Consider the following 16480-nt stretch of genomic DNA (forward strand, 5'->3'; position numbering starts at 1 on the left):
GTGAGGGCTTTGAATCACTAGATGTTTGAATGTGTAATGATTAAAGTGAACAATTCAGGTGAAAATACTAAGAGTCAATGAAATTATTTTTGGAAAATTTTCTACAGTTCTAATTGTGTATGTCCAAGTCCCTGAATCTCAGTAGAGTCTCATATAGCTGGGGTTTGACTACACAGTTGCCCACCTTTAACAGGAAAGATGAAGGTCCCCAGAGCAGGATCTCCTACTCTCACTCTGGTTATCATGGTAGATGAAACATGGTGGGGAGCGTTTCCAAGCACTCAGGTCCGATGGCAGGGAGCAGCTTGTGCCTCTGCTAGGAAGTCCTTGCTGCTGAAGGGCGGTGGCCACACTACATTGATCCATGGGACACTATGACTCTGGAACTATCTCAGGAGCTGTTTGGGAACGGGCTGGCTCACATGGGACAGGTGTGTGCCACAGGCCAGTCCAGCTGCATCAGACAGCACCTTGGAATGTTCCTGGATGCTGTTTCACCTACTAGCTTAGCTGCACATTCACACATTCGTGTTTTGGCCCTACGGAGAACCAAAGTATGTTGTTTACATGGACATTTCAGTCTACGAAGCACTGAGATGCTCAAGCAGCAGAGGCTGGATGGTTGCCCAAGTAAATTGTATACCTTCACAGGACTACCCCTGAATGTGGGCACTGATTTTAGATCTGGATGTAAGAACTATTCCATGTTCTTCTGTCTCATACCATAGACCTGAAAACTAACCTTGGTGACAGGGAGACAGGACTGTTGGCTGCTGAGCTGGGCCACAAGCTTCAACACAAGTGATAAATTTCAGGCCCCGTTCATAGGAGGTGACCTGTAATTTATTATGTGATCTGATGGGTGGGAAGGCCCTCTCTGTGGCTTCCCTTCGGAGAAAAATCTCGTGATTCTCTCTAATAAGCATCCTAGATAGACTGGTCAACTATAAGCACTGCTGGAGACATTTAATATAGAACATTGTTAGTGCATTGGACATTCAGTCCTTTTTGCCTGAAATGTTTTGTTAATTCTAGAGTACTACATTTCTATTGTGTTTTCTACATTTCTCATATACACATGTAGTCTAACACTTGAGTCTTGAGATCTTGTGACAGAATCTCTGAAGCACGAGAAGACTAAATTAATTATTTACAATAAAAATCATCATCACACCCAACACATTTTTAAGGTATTGCTTATTCCATGTTTAATCTTTGGTGTGAAAAAAGAAAACAAGAAAGAGTATGTATCAGCTAATTAAAATTCAGTAACTGGAATCTAGTAAACTTATTGCTTCACAATAAGTACTTGATCTTTAGTCCTTCAGCATTGTATGTTTACTGAAGTATCTTGCAGATCATGTTAACCTATGACTGTTTCTGCACAGCGTCTAGTTACGCCCTGGAAATCTTTGCTGCCTCTTGTTAAAGAACAAAAGATTGTGTGAGCTCAAAAGAGATTAGACAAATGCATGAAAGAAAAATACACAGGCTCTTAAGCACAGAGATACCACATCTTTGGTAAAGAAATTTCCAGAATACAGGTTGTTGGAACCTTGGAAAATATACTGAGAAAGTTTTGTATTACAGTGACAATATTTGTATATTTTTCTTTAAGCCTCCAACAGGATATTAGGTTAGCTCAAGTATGATCATTCATGTCAAGTGGGAAGCACTTGAAACATGTATATATGATTAGGTCCTTTTTGAATGAATTTTGGGATCAATTCCTGGTACAAGTGGGTGCAATTACACTAAAGCTGTGTTAACTCAAGCCAAAAAATAGTTTGGCTTTTAGTTCATGAAAGATACTAATAACAAGATATTTTTTGCCTGTACAGGTCAAGAGTGAGCTAAAGGATGGGCAAAGGACTGTGGGTTAGGCATTGACCTCTAGTAAAACAGCTAGAACTCAGAAAAAAGAAAGTCTATTTGCACTGTGACCATCTGCAGCCAATTAAGTTATTCATGAACTGAACAATTTTCATATCATAATGGTTTATGTACCCTTTTTTTTGAATGACATAGGTCATTTTTAGATAAGGGAGGAAAAGTCTGCATCCCATTACTGCTGTCACTACATAAAAGCCAGTAAATATTTTAAGTTGGTAGTGTAGTTGAAGCTAGTCATTACTTGACCAACATTTTCTCACACTCAAATGTGACCAAGGCATTCAGTGGCTAACACTGGGAAGATAAGAGAAATTCCAGGTGACAAAAAGATGGTTTTCTGTTGTTCCATGTGAGCTATTTTTAAAGAGTAATTGAGTTCTGAATTTTCTCTGAATCAACTAAAATATATTTTAACTGAATGATTGAGTTTGATATTCCACAGCCTTATAGCAGATGTTTAGTCCAGGTATTGTCAAAAAGAAACTATGGAGATGGACAGAATAACAGATTTCCACACACTGCTGTAACAATCTGAAGAGAGACCAAACTATAAATGAAAACGTGAATGTGATGTTTAAATTATTCTGATGCAAAAGGGCATCTTTAAAATATTCATGGAAGATAAAACCCTCTGCAAAACCTAATTACCTTAAAAAAAGAGGTCACCAAAATTTTTTTCCTACTTTTCAGCTTTCCAGCCTGAACTGATTGAGCAATAAGTAGAAAACAAAAGATCCCTGACAGAATTTTAAAGGTTTTCTTACCATAGGTTGACTAGGAAGGGATGCTCCAGGCCTTGCATAATCTGTAGCTCCCGAAAAACATTTCGAACTTCATCTCTCTCAATGCACTTCTGTTTATTCATATATTTCATGGCATACATTTTCTTCGTGTCTCTCTTCTGTACAATGCACACCTAATTGACAGCAAATTAAAAGACAAATTTTGATACTTACAGAAAGGAAACTCAATTTTCACTTTTTTTTTTAAAAAAAAAAGAGCCTTTAATGATATTTCAATATTCCAGGTCTGGATACCACAACCTAAGAACACCTTCAGAAAGTCCACATTACAGCTATGCAGGATTCTTTGTATAGATTGTAATTAATAAATTAACAAACGAACACCTCACCCCTGCATAAAAAGAAATGGGGACTAAGAAAAGTGGCATAACTTTCAGAAATTATAAGGTAAAGCTGGGAGGAATACACTCTAATTGCACAAATAACAGGCTATTTAATTAGTCACAGAAATTACTGCCTCCTGCCTGGGAAAATGCACAATCATTGTCCTCATTTCCACAAGTCAATACATACATCTTGATTACTGCATCATAAACACAGGCTACATTCACCAGGCTCAATATTTCATCTAAATATCAGAATTATGTTCCCTTAATTATTGTTGAAAAGAAAAAGAATTTTCATACAGAGATTCATCATAATATTTTTGAAGTCACAAGAGACCATTACAATGATTTAGTCTCTGGCAGTAAATTTCTTTGCTTTAACTTTGTTTTCTCTTTTTGAAAAAAGTCAAATAATTTTGTAAATGTGGGAAGAAAATCTTAGAGAACTCCCATGTAAGGCCTGGATTGTTTTTCATCATGGCAGTTTACCTTGTGATTGAAACTGGAGAGTGGCACCAGCACCACATCTAAGAGCCATCATTTTAAATATGATTTCTGGCAATACAGAAATATAAGATTGTTTCATGTCTCATGCCCAAAGCTGGTGTACATCTCATCTTCATAACAGCCCTACATACACCCATAGGGCAAAACTATATCTTCAGCAGGCTTTTGCTTGGAAAGGTTTTTCCTGTTAATTGATTGGGACTTTTTAAAGTGACACTCCTAGTCCTAGTGTGTCTTCAAAGCCAAGACAATAGTAGTTGAAAATATTATTTTGGTGTAACATTTATATTACTGGTACAACCATAGGCTCCAATTAGAATTTTTCATCCTCAGGACGTATATAGACTACGTACTGGAAGCGTCTGGTTTAGATATCACAACTCTGTAGTGTCTAAGTTCAAGGGCATTCTGGATTCACTTGGTGTGCGCAATATTATTTTATATGTCTATTTATGTACCTACACACATGCACATACATGTATCATTATAGTATAGTATACACACAGAAAAGTAGTACTCAGAGATCGGATTACAACATGGTTGTATTTTAAGGAACTTACATGCTCAAAATTCAGAAATGGTCTGGAGAAACTAAGGCAACTTCCCACAGCTGAAACCTCTGACTTTAACAAGGTGTCATCACATTTATTTCTCTGCAACCTTATTTCCATGAATTGTGTCCTTGAGCTCAAATCTACTCCAAAGAGAGGAGTTAATAGGGTACTTTTAGCCTATAATGCTGTGTGATTAAATTGAGTTTCTAATTACCTTTCCTAATATCAGGAGATGTTCTGGTAATTAAGTAAAACACGGATGGTAATGCTTTGTCTTGAGCCCATCAATGTTCAACGATGGTGAGTACCAAAGTTTTGTTTCATTTTCTTCCTTGAGCTGTTATGGAAAGTCTGAATGTCGGTGATGTCCTTAAGATAACTAAAGGTTCACACTTATATGGAAAGAACCCAGTCTGTGGAACAATGGGAAATTGGGGCTGGCCTTCTGGGGGAAGAAGCAGTAGCAGGTAGGGTTGAACTGGAATGGAGGGATGGAAATTAATTGTTCAAGATTCCACAGATTCTTCAAAAATATAAGCAGAATTTGCAGGGGTAATTCTTAACAGAGATTATCAGACAGATAATCTCTGTCTGAGATTATGTGGACACTCCTGTTTAGTGAATCACATTATAAAGTACAATGTTTATGGATTTTGGCTCAAACCTAAGTCCAGAAGTTCATTCACTTACATGAATTTGTAGCATGATTTTCCTGTGAAACTTGGCCAAGATGGAGGTCTTTGCAGGTCTCCTATTCCTCTACATAAAAAGCTTCCCTATTGAACTGTTGACTAGTGAGGCTGCTGAGATAATGGGGTTTTACTCAGCTGAGTTACAGGTTTGACCAATGTGGCAAACTAGGATCACGTACAGCACCTAAATATGTAATGTAAACAGGTTTTGAAACACTTCTGTGACTCCAGAAGGTACTGAGTTCTCTTACCTGCCAGTAAAGACAAGGTTATTCAGCGCAGTTGAAACAGACCTTCTGTTGTTAGGAGAAGCTTGCCTAGCATACCGGCTTTACAGCACAATGAGAGTAAACATTTTCCAGTAACATGTACCTAGGTGCATCTTTTCACATGGTTTCAAAATCAATAGGATTTTAATGAATATACTAAAGCTACTTCCTACTAAAAAATCAGGAAACACAAGTTGCATCCATATTGATGTTAATGTGAAAAACTCCTGACATCATTGCCATCACAGCACTGAATCGTAGTGGAGATCCTCCCTGCCATTTCTACCTGCTGGCTGTCAGCTCTTCTTTGGAGCAGCACGTCAATGGACTGAAATTTTTCCACTACTGCAGGAAAGAAAGGAAAAGCCCTTGAGCTCTCCTCACATGTGCAGTCTTAATGGGAAATGTTTAAATTGCGTTTTTCTGTTTATGGTTTAAATCTTTCCAAAGGAGTAATTTTAAAATAGGGACAAACAGGTGCACTGGCACCTCAGCAAACAAATTCCATGATGACTCATTATTGTGGAAGTCTGTGCAGAATTGCCTTATTTACACATATCAGTATGGGAGCCTGTCGTGCTCACATTACTAAAACATCCTCTTTTAATTTTTCTATGAATATCATTTATCAAAGCCTAGAAAGTGCCACACTCAAGCTGATATCACTGCTTCAGCAGTCTCTATAGGTGATGGTTCAAACCAAGTGTGTCACAAACTCAACAGCTTTTCATCCTCATAGTCAGCAGACAGGGACAGACACATCCATCTCCACCTAAGGTATGGGTCTAAATAGGTCTACAGGGCCATCTCTAGATGGGTGGTCTCTCTTCTAAAGTCCCTCTAAAGAGACTGTAGATGATTAGCTTGAATGTAAGCATCTGTGTTGTACTTGTTTAAAGATAGGCAACATGAATCCCCATTGATTTTCTTTGGAGTTATATGGTGCTTATTTTTAAAAGTCTCCTGTGAAAATATTCCCTTTCTAAAGAGGGGTTTTCTACATGTCTTAGCTGTTATCACCAGGTTGTATCTTTTTTATATCTGGGAAAAGGTAACAATGAATTGGCTTCAAAACTATCAGGTTAAAAGGAACATAACCAAAGTGTGACTTGGAGCCACTTTCCCTCAGAATCAGGGGAAGAAAAAACAATGGATTATGACTGCAGGGCTAAACCACATTTTTCAGGAGCAACATATGCTAGGGTCCACTTCTAAGCTCCCTTCTTGGATTTCCTCTGATTTCACATGCAAAAAAAGAGCGCCTACAGATCAAATTTGATCTGCAGATTAATAGGTCACACAGCCACTAAGACTGCTATGGGTGACAAAGTGCCCTGTGGGCTACTGCAGTCATAGGTAAGTGAAGTGAGAAGGTTGCACTGAGTAGAACTGGGGCAGAATTTGCTAATGGTTTGCTGCAGAAAGCTGTGTAATGCTGTGTAGGCTGAGAAGCCATAGGTAGCTTCAGAGAAGCTCTTCCCAGAGCAAAAGATGGGGATGGCTGAAAATTTTGACTTGCTGCAAAGCATAGATTTCTCCTATCTCCCACTAGCTTCAAAAGACTTCTGGCTGCCACGTACTTGGTCCAGAGAGAACAGCAACGAGCGGGAGCACTCACTCTCAATAAAGCCATTTTGGTCTGAGTTTGCTACGTACGAATTTAGGCCTCAAACTACTGCATGATATGGCTTCACGACAGGTCATTAAAAAAGGAGAGATGCAAAACTGCAGCCAGAGAAAACTCCTCTGTGCAAGGTCCTTGACAGGGAAGAGCTGGCAGCTGGAGTGCACACCTCAGCCTTGCTCCTTTATCATAATCTTATGCATCAAGTATGGAAAGTCAGTAGATCAGATGGGGCACCTGTAGCTGCCATGAGTAATCGCAGCCCAGGAAAGGGTCTGTGGCACTGCATGGGCAGAAGACACTCACCTAGTCATAAGGGACTACAAGACAGAAATCAGCTACATGTTTCACAGTCAGTGTGGGAATTGACACATCTGCTATGAAAACATGCCTGAAATATTGCTACCTTGTCTGTTCTTACCCACATACTCTGAAAAATTAATGCTCATAGTCTCATCCTACAAGCAGAGTTGGAAAGATTTACACAAAAAGGCTGGAGAATGGATGTAATAAGTTTGGTTTTACACTACCAGGGAATTTCTTTGAAATAGGGGGATTCATTCCCACATTCCCCTGAGCAAACCATGACAGCTGGAGCAGTGATCAAGCATCTGTTCAGTCTCCTTTCATATTAACTCAAGCTAAAAAAAAATAGGTGTTTATACTATCAAACAATATTAATATTCTGCAGTTGTGCATTATGTTGCTTTTAGGATAGAAGCATGTTTTTTCTGAAATATTTTGCATATTATTCAGTAAAGTACCCTCGATTAGTGCAGACATGATTCTGGACTCCCATCTGTTTTACACCAGTGCAATTTCAATTACTTCAGCAGAGGAAGTCACTGTTTTATACAACCAAATTAATTAAAATTAAGTCCTGTGTTTCAGCATCTCAGAAAAATAGGAGAAAGAGTTTGTACACTGAAATCATAATTTGAATTTAATTTAAGGAGGTCAGATTGTTCAATATACCTGCCTCCATGAACAGAGAACTTGAAGAAAATTGGTACTGTAATATCCCTGAAAACTAGCTGTTGCACCTGAATACAAATTATTTTGCAGCAGTAAGCCTGCAATTATATGGTTGCTGTTGTAGTAAAGACCAATGACAATTCTTGTATTTCACTCCTAGCCGTTTTTGTACTCACTGGATTATTTTCAAATATATATATTTTTTTTTTCAATATTTTGCTTGGTAAGAATGGTGGCTCTACATATAACAAAATGGAAAAATTTATCCAGATTAAACATGAGAGGGCACTTTTAAGGTATCACATGGCATAAAGAAATAGCCACTTAGACCAATGTTCAGTATTTTTAGTTTGAATCATAGAATGGTTAGAGTTGGAAGATCATCATGTTCCAACCCTTCTGCCACGGACAGGGGCACCTCCCACTAGACCAGGTTGCTCAAAGCTCCATCTAGCCTGGTCTTGAACACCTCCAGGGATGGGGCATCCACAACGTATCTGGGCAACCTGTTCCAGTGTCTCATCACCCTCACAGCAGAGAATTTCTTCCTAATCTCTAATCTAAATCTCCCCTCTTTCATTTTAAAACCATTACCCCTCACCCTGTTGCTACACTCCCTGATCAAGAGTCCCTCCCCATCTTTCCTGTAGGTCCCCTTCAGGTACTGGAAGGCTGCTATGAGGTCTCCTCAGAGCCTTTTCTTCTCCAGGCTGAACAACCCCAACTCTCTCAGCCTGTCTTCATAGGAGAGGTGCTCCAGCCTTCTGATCATGTTAGTGGCCCTCTGTTGGACCCTCTCCGACAGGTCCATGTCCTTTTTATATTGTATGTTATGAATATTTTGCATTGTCTACTTCTGAATTGACTTAGAAGGCAAATATTTAGTATATGAATAAAACCTGTTTAGACAAAATTTCTGACCTAGACCACTTCAAATGTATTTGGAAATACTAAAAGCTGGAAGATGCCAAACATAACTAGCCTAAAGGTTTTCTGGAAAAATTAAAAATTAAATGTTTCCTGTTACATATGAGGACAGCAAAGTATAAGCAAAGAGCTACCTTCCTCTGCCTAGCAAGACAAGATCACTGAAGCCAGCATGGCTATTTTTAGAGGAGTGCCACATACCTCGCTTGGGTACCACTGTCACCCTTGCAGCAGCTCACAGCTCTGTACCAGTGTCTGTGTGTACTGATGGACACAGACACATATACACACCAGGTTTGTATACATATGCCTGGAACAGGGGACAAGTATTCTGTGAGGGGTCACACACCAGTCTGCCATAGCTTGCATGTCACTTGGCTTGAAAAAAAGAACTGCTGACTTACACAACTGTGGTTCCCATGGTCCTACGCAGGCTCAGAGCTCAGCTTCTTCATCTGTCCCTTACCAGGGTGCAACCTGACCTCTGAAAGGATGCCTTTCCAAGCAGAGAGAAGCGAGCCACGTTGATCCTGGAAACAAGAGCATGCTCCTTGGTTCTCTTCTCTCCATACCCGTTTCCTACACTCCTCACAACTGCTGTGGTGTATCTTCACTTTTTTCTGGGGAAGATGCTACAGTGCGTACAAGACTGCACATGCTCTTAACATGTCCCTAAGAAACAGCCTGTACTGAGGCAGTGGCTTAAAACAGGTGGCCACTCCTCAGAAAAGACAAGCTCTTGAGATACAAAACGTTTGACACCAAATGGCCTGGGAACTCCTGTAACAGCACATGTTGCTACTGTGAATTGAAAATGCCGAATGAAAAGGCAGGGAGCTGTTTTCTGAAGCCAGCTGGGAGGGACAGAACACTGCTGCTGAAGCAGTCGGCCCCAGTGGAAGAAGTAAGGTGCCGAGGATCACCTTGAGCTCCATGCACAAGAGCGAGCTGAGCTGTGTGGAGTCTCTGCCATATCAAATACCTCCTGCAGCAGTATCCTGCAGAGGCCTAAGGTTGCTGTAGCAACCACAGTAATTTAAGAAATATTGAGAGAGAGAGAGAGAGAGAGCGCGCGATTGTACCAACAGCAATAAAATAAAAAAGTAGAGCGTGCCTTAAAACATCCTACTGCTCTCAGAAAACAAAAAAGGCCACAGAGCAGCCATAAAGGAAGAAGGCAGTTTAAGGAAGGCGTGATACAGAACACGGTGGTACATGTTGCAGGATGCTAGAGCACAACAGCCCCCAAACAGTAAACAGCAAGTCAATAGAGATTAGAGGTCTTGCATCATTTGTTGACGTTTTCTGCTGCCAGGTACTTCCAGAAGGACAGTAATAGGAAAAGTTGCCAGCAATGAGGCTTCTAAATGAGCGATAAAGGCAAGGCTGACTCACAGAGAAAGACACTCGAAGCAGTGACTGATTTACCATGTTGCGCTTTTGGCTGTGGTATAATAGGTCACTTGAAAATGGGTTTCTTTCTTTCCTTCTCTGTGGAAGGAAAAACAAGGTGATTGGTCAGAAGCTTGCATTCATTTGAGAAAAATAAGCCTGTTACGCCAAGGACTCTTCTGTTGCATTTGACAGCTGCCAAATAAGGATTTAAGTTTAGAGGGGACTTATGCATGAGTCCTTTCTTGCATTAAACATGTTCTCTCAGGGCTCTGAAACTCTATTCTCAGCCACACATATCCCCAGAGCAGGTTCAGAAGAACACTGCAGCCATACGAACCTGGAAGAAAATAGGACGTTTCTAGAAATATAGAAATATTCACCAGTTTCCTGAATGCCATGGAGAAGAGTGGATCAAACATCAATGAAAAAGCCTTCAAAAAGCACATAGGCTTGTTTTATTTTCCTGCGTGATGTGGAAGGGTGAGGGCGCCTTTGAAAGGGTAGAGACAGTAGATGTGTGAATGGGGAAGCTTTGAAGAAAGAGGGGTGCAGGTGATCTTCATCATGGCCAGCATGATTTCAATATATCTTTAACTGCTCATCTTGTACCCAACTTGCACTCCTGAACCACTATTTAGTTTGACATGATATTCCATCAATGTATTGTAGTAATAAAAAACCATAGATCTCCAGCTGCCCTGGTTTTTAAGGGATTCTTGAATACCATTTTGCACTAGCTTATTCTCCTATTTGCACAGCTTATTCTCCTATTGACCTCAAAGATGGTTTCTCTTGGAAACTGCTGAACCAAATAAGGACCATGCCATGAAGGACCATGCAGTTTTGCAAGAAGTATTTCAGGCTTCTGTAAAATGAAAGTCATTTTTCTGCGTGGATGGCCAAGAGCCAGCAAAATCCCATGTGTGGGCTTAATGCATAACTACAGAAGTAGCTCACCGGCACTCAGCTGGCATATACTCAAGAATCATTTAAATCAAGATCTAGATAGCTATTGCTTGATCAGTTACTGAAGTTATATTTCACCTTCAAATGTGTTCCTGCGAGTGACAGTTTCTAGTTTTTTTATAATATGATTTTCTCTGACTGCATGACCTTGTATTTACTCATTTTAAAATTTAAAACCTTGTTATAGTCTTTATTATAGGAAAGAAAGGTCATCTACTCATGTGTAAACAAACCATTAATCTTCTCTGTTTCAGCAAAAGCCTGTTGAATTGAACAAACATTTACTCAATGATCATAATTACAGTGTATTTTAGTTTATACAGTCCCAAGTGTATTGAATCTATGTAAAGTGCCTTTAATATACTGCAATTATTTTAAAGACATGAGTAAGTCCAGCGATTTAAGAACAAGATCATTCTAGCGGAGTGCTTAAAAAAGTAGTCTGCTCCTACTTTTTTGTTTGTTTTTGTTTTGGGGACTGATTTATAAATTCTGCTAATCCTCGTTGAAGAGACTTAATTATTATAATAATTTTTACTCAATTTTAATGAATGTATTGTAATAGAAATAATTTAATGAGTAGTCAGAGCCAGTTCATACTGATGATCAGATGTCTTTAAGAAGGAAAAGGCTACAAACCCTATGTTTCTTTATCCTAGTCTAATCAGGTCACACCAGAAATACACAGAGGAATTCTCTACTAGCTTTTTAACTGTTAAAAATAAATTGATTCTTACCTTTCCAAAACTCCCTTTCCCAATAGCCCGCAATATTTGAAAGTGGTCAAAGTTAACTGCAAAATAAAGGAGAGAAGAAAAGGAAAATAGTTTGTAGAGTGCTAAGTGAAAATCAGAAATCAGATAAGAAAAGAAATGACAGTGTTTCCAACTGATGTCATTTTACCATGTGGTATTTACTTCTCTTAAAACACCAAACATATTTAATATCTAGCAAAGAGGAGGTTTGCTTTAAAATATGCTCCATTAATTTTATTTATATCAGCTCATCTTGGCCCAGTGCCTCCAGCCTGCAGTGTCTCTGAAAAGAAACATACCTCCATCCTAACCAAGCAACAAAATGGTAAGTTAGCATTATGCAGCCGTTAGCGAAAACTGCTCAGCATTTTCCAGAAAGATTAAGATCTATTAAAAGGGTACTGAATAATTCAGGTAAGTAATACCGCCTGCTTACAGATACGTGGTAATGGAAGGATAGTATTGTTACAGTAATCACTCTGCAGGATAATTCCCATGTTCTGTTAGAGCGACGGAAGCTTATCCCATGATGAGCTAGTGGAATCAACTCCTCCAAACTTTGCCACCCTAATACAATACATAATGCAAATATTGTAAGAGTATTTCACAGATGTAGCATGAGTTTGTTTTGGAGATTTCATTTTAGCTTGGCAGTAAAATGGATTTACTCCTGTTTCATGAAAAACTGACAGCACAGTCTGCCCTAGACACTGAAGTGGTTTGCTGTGAAGGTGAGTGAGAGATTTCTTTTCTCAGAAATGTCATTACTGTTGGTGTTGCATGAGACTGAACACAGCGTGACCTTCAAATCTCTGGTTCATTGGTAGGTCTGGAGGTTTAAAAAAAATCCAGCAACATCCTGAACAAAATTGATACAGAGCCACTGCAACACAAACATACAGTGATACAGTTTTTACAGTCACTTGTCAGAAAAGAATCACACTTACAGCTAAATTCAGTGAACCAGAGTAGACAAAGTTCAGTGCAACTTAACAGGATTTTTTTAAATTAAAACTTTCTTATGTTCCTAACTTTGGTCACGTATCTCCATCTATGCATCCATTATTGGCCTAAAAGGAATCAGCAAAATTATGGAGATAGACTGTCACCAGAAAAATGTGGTAACATGAATAAATACAACAAAAATGTGATTCACGTCATGATAAGGAAGAAAATCCTATAAAACTAACAATACTTTAAATACTTGTCAACAAAGTTGTATCAGCTCAAGCTAAGCACTGAGTAGGAAGCTGCAAGCTTGATATATATCAAGCCACCGAAAAGGGCTAAAATCTTATTCTCCCTGTTCCAATAATATATCATTTACACTATTAATGCCACTTAGAATATATTTAAGCATTTGTTTATTTATGCTTGCTTACATAGTCTTCAAGGAAACATGGTTGCTCCTTTCATTAGTGCAGCTACAGCAACCACCTTCCTGGTAATTGCTGGAGACCAAATCAAATCCAGAGCCGACAGAGCTGAAAGCAGCAGGCTGTAGTCTTTAACAAACAAAGATGGTAATTCTGAATATAGCAGTTTTAGGATTTGGATACTAAGAAAATGCATAACCCTGCAAAGGATTTATAAGCTGCTTGAAATTTGCAAAACAAATTTTGTGCTGAATCACAAAAGAGTTAGGGTTACCCAGAAGTCTGAGGCAAGATTGTCCATCAACAACCTGCAGCTGGGGTCTTTGCCCACAGATTTTACCAGTGGGGCACTGTTTTGTGGTCAACACTGGTGTGATGGACAAGATGGTGAGTTTAGCAAACCTACCTTTCACACGCAGACTTACATCAACTTAAATCTTGTTCCCACAGGTCATCTCTCCCAAGCACATTCCCCTGAATGGAGGATTTGAGAGCTTAATGACTGAGATCTTTAAGTTGATCCTTAAGTTTAAGTAGGAATTCAATATCACATTGAAAATGTTCAAAAACGTGTTAATCACATTCATTTCTTAGATACAGAAAAGTCCACCGTTTTTCCCCTCAGTGTGCTGGTGCTGTCTGGGTCACTCCCCTGCTTTCAAATCTTCTGATGTTTCCTGTTTATTTTACCAATTTTTAACAAACACTTTCCTGAAAGAAAGATTAGTTTGAGTTTGTTCTTTACCTTGTAGTCATTCAACTGATGGCAGTTCCCAAAAACTGCTGGAAAACTGTTGAAACAGTCTGTAATTACCTAAATTTAAGTCAAGCCACATTTCAGTAGGAGTTGACTACATTACTGTCCTGAAGCCTGTCTGGTTTTGAAATGCATCAGTTTGATGAATTATTTTGTTTTTGTAAAATTTTACTTTTAGCTATGAGAAGGACATTTTTTATTGTCCATATAATCTCTATTCTATTACTCTGTTCTTCCTTCTTTGGTGGTGCTTATTGCTCTGAATGACTAGAATGACATTTTTTTGATTGGATTTAATTGTAAATTGGACCTCTGTAAGAAAGAAATGATTAAATGAAGCATTATACCATGGAATTTAAGATGGATTAATAGTAAGTCAAATAAGTGGTTAAAAGACATAGCCAATTGATCAAATTTTCTCAATTTTTGTGTTTAACATGGATAGAAAGTGGGATGTTACACTTTTAGATCTTCAATAAGAAAAAAGTGTGTTTTCTCTCTATAGTTTACTATCCGATAAGCCTTATCTAAAATCAATATACAATGATTGCAACACATTTTGTGCCAGAGTAAATAAAGATAATTTTAAGTGACTATGGAATTATGTAAACACACCTAAGCCTGCATTTGAAATAAGCTAGGCTTGCAGCCACTGTGGGTTTCTGGAAAGAGTTAATTCACTAAGCTGAGACAACTTGGTCTCTTTTGATCATTCAGACATACTCATAACATCGTAGATTCAAAATCTGGAGAAATTCCTCCCTTGGGATGTTAGGAAAGGACAATAAAAGAAATACCTTTGCAGTTGAGACCAATACCAAATGCAGTTGAATAAAACATCAACTTAACTGTTGCTTTAAGCAACAGTCCCGTCAACAACAGATCAGCCATGCAGGAGTCACCTTAGCATCACAGCCATGATAAACAGTGAACAGTCAAGCTAAGTTCACCTGCCACCTTATCACTACATTAGTCATTCTCCTCAGGTGTTTTTAATCTCACTCTCAGAATTTTTGGTTTATTTTGTTCATCACACTTTTTTTTTTAGGTTTTGTATGTGCTTTTTCTCCCTTTTGGTGAACATTCAACACCACAGGGCCACCACTTACTCTGAGAAGATCACAGCTCACTATGACCTCTGGTATTTCCAATGTTTAAAATACCATCAAGGTCAGACATGACCATTTCCTCTGTGCAAAGAAGATACCGCAAGTATTGTATTCCTGTCCTCTAAAACATAACATGTCTAACTTGTGGAGTCTGGTGGTGTAGCTAATGACATTTTTCTAGCACAAAGCCCTGCTGAGATAATGTGTGTGGCTGACAGAAGGACAGTAACAGTAATACGACTATTACTCCTTTGAAAATAGTTTTCTTGCTACCCTTTATCCAAGATGAAAAAAAAATCTTTCCCAACTTTTTGAGCACTTCTTTCATTTTACTTCCACACCATACTTGGGAGACCTTGGACATCAGCTCTGAATTTGAGTCTTGGAATATGGACATTTTTCAGAAATCAAAATTAGTTTATATTGTCCTCAGCTAATTTTTCATACAAGCAAATCCACAGAATGAAACTGTGAGTGTTAACAACAGTATGAAGGAGTTTCAGTTTCACTGATTTTCATCAATTTGGAAAAATCAAGAGGTATTATGATCTCCCCTCCCTTATCTCCCACCTTCAGCTCTGAAAAAGTCACCATTAATTTGTAACTGAGAAGGATTATAGCATAAAACAGATATTTGGCTAACTAAGGGAGCAAATAGATTAGCATTTATGACATCTGTTGCATGATATGGTATTAGAGTGATGGGTGCCTGTTAATTTCAGCAATGGTCTATATATGCATATAAATTAAATTATTTTGTTTCTTTCCATTTAGTTGTGCTCAAATAAACCTTAAATTAATTCCATTGCACAGCTTCAAGTCTCTATTACTAACTTTAAGTGCAAGTATACCTTACTTTGATTATTTTCATGGTTTTGAAGTAGCCCTATGAAGAGCTTTTTCCAGTAGTTTGATCTTCAACTAATAAAAGCTTGGATGATGCTAATGGGATTCCCAAGCTGAATGAAAGGTTGCACCCTGCTTGCCAGGAAAAGTCAAAAAATGTGGTCCTAGTTGTCACAGACAGTTGAACAAATATATTGGTATACTCAAAAACTTTCAGGAATATCTAGAAGGACAGTGCAGTGGTTTGTGAACATGTACACAGGAGTCCCTCTACCGCCACAGCCTTCTCCTGTGACCTTAGGCAAGTGCTTTGACATCTGCCCCAGTCTACAGCAGTATGAATCATTGCACCTCTAAGGCAGCCATAAAATTAGGTATAGGAGGTAGTTTAGTGTTCATATGCAGAAGTAATCAGGAGAGTAGTAATGGCCAATTCAGGTAACAGTGCTATATAAAAGCACTAGAAGGACTGAAAGCAATTTTCAAAGTGTGAGAAGTGTACACTGCTGTGGAAGTGGAGGTACAGGTATCAGTAGATGATTGCCTCCAATCTCGCATATCAAGTTGCCACAGAGCTGAGAGCAGAACCTGGCTCCCACTTCAGACCACACCATTTCTCAGGCACGACTTTTCAATGGCATGAATGTTGATAGAGCAAGCATTTGATATAAAACTTCCTAGCAAAAGACAAATCCAATGTTGTCAA

General features: G+C 38.7%; 1 protein-coding gene across 2 annotated transcripts in view; it reads right to left on the reverse strand.

Moving 5' to 3' along the window:
- The window catches only part of STK32B (serine/threonine kinase 32B), a 171702-nt gene that overhangs the window by 131753 nt on the left and 23469 nt on the right, over positions 1-16480 (reverse strand). Inside the window, exons 2-3 of one of the 2 annotated variants that reach the window (XM_074147465.1) lie at positions 11669-11724; positions 2658-2809 (exon numbers count right to left, since the gene is read on the reverse strand). In XM_074147465.1, the coding sequence (XP_074003566.1) occupies positions 2658-2809; positions 11669-11724 (208 nt within the window). Of the gene's footprint in view, positions 1-2657; positions 2810-11668; positions 11725-16480 lie in introns of those variants that run through there. The other variant, XM_074147466.1, reaches the window with a different exon arrangement.

This window comes from Numenius arquata, chromosome 5 (assembly GCF_964106895.1).
Source record: "Numenius arquata chromosome 5, bNumArq3.hap1.1, whole genome shotgun sequence".
NCBI classification, from domain to species: domain Eukaryota; kingdom Metazoa; phylum Chordata; class Aves; order Charadriiformes; family Scolopacidae; genus Numenius; species Numenius arquata.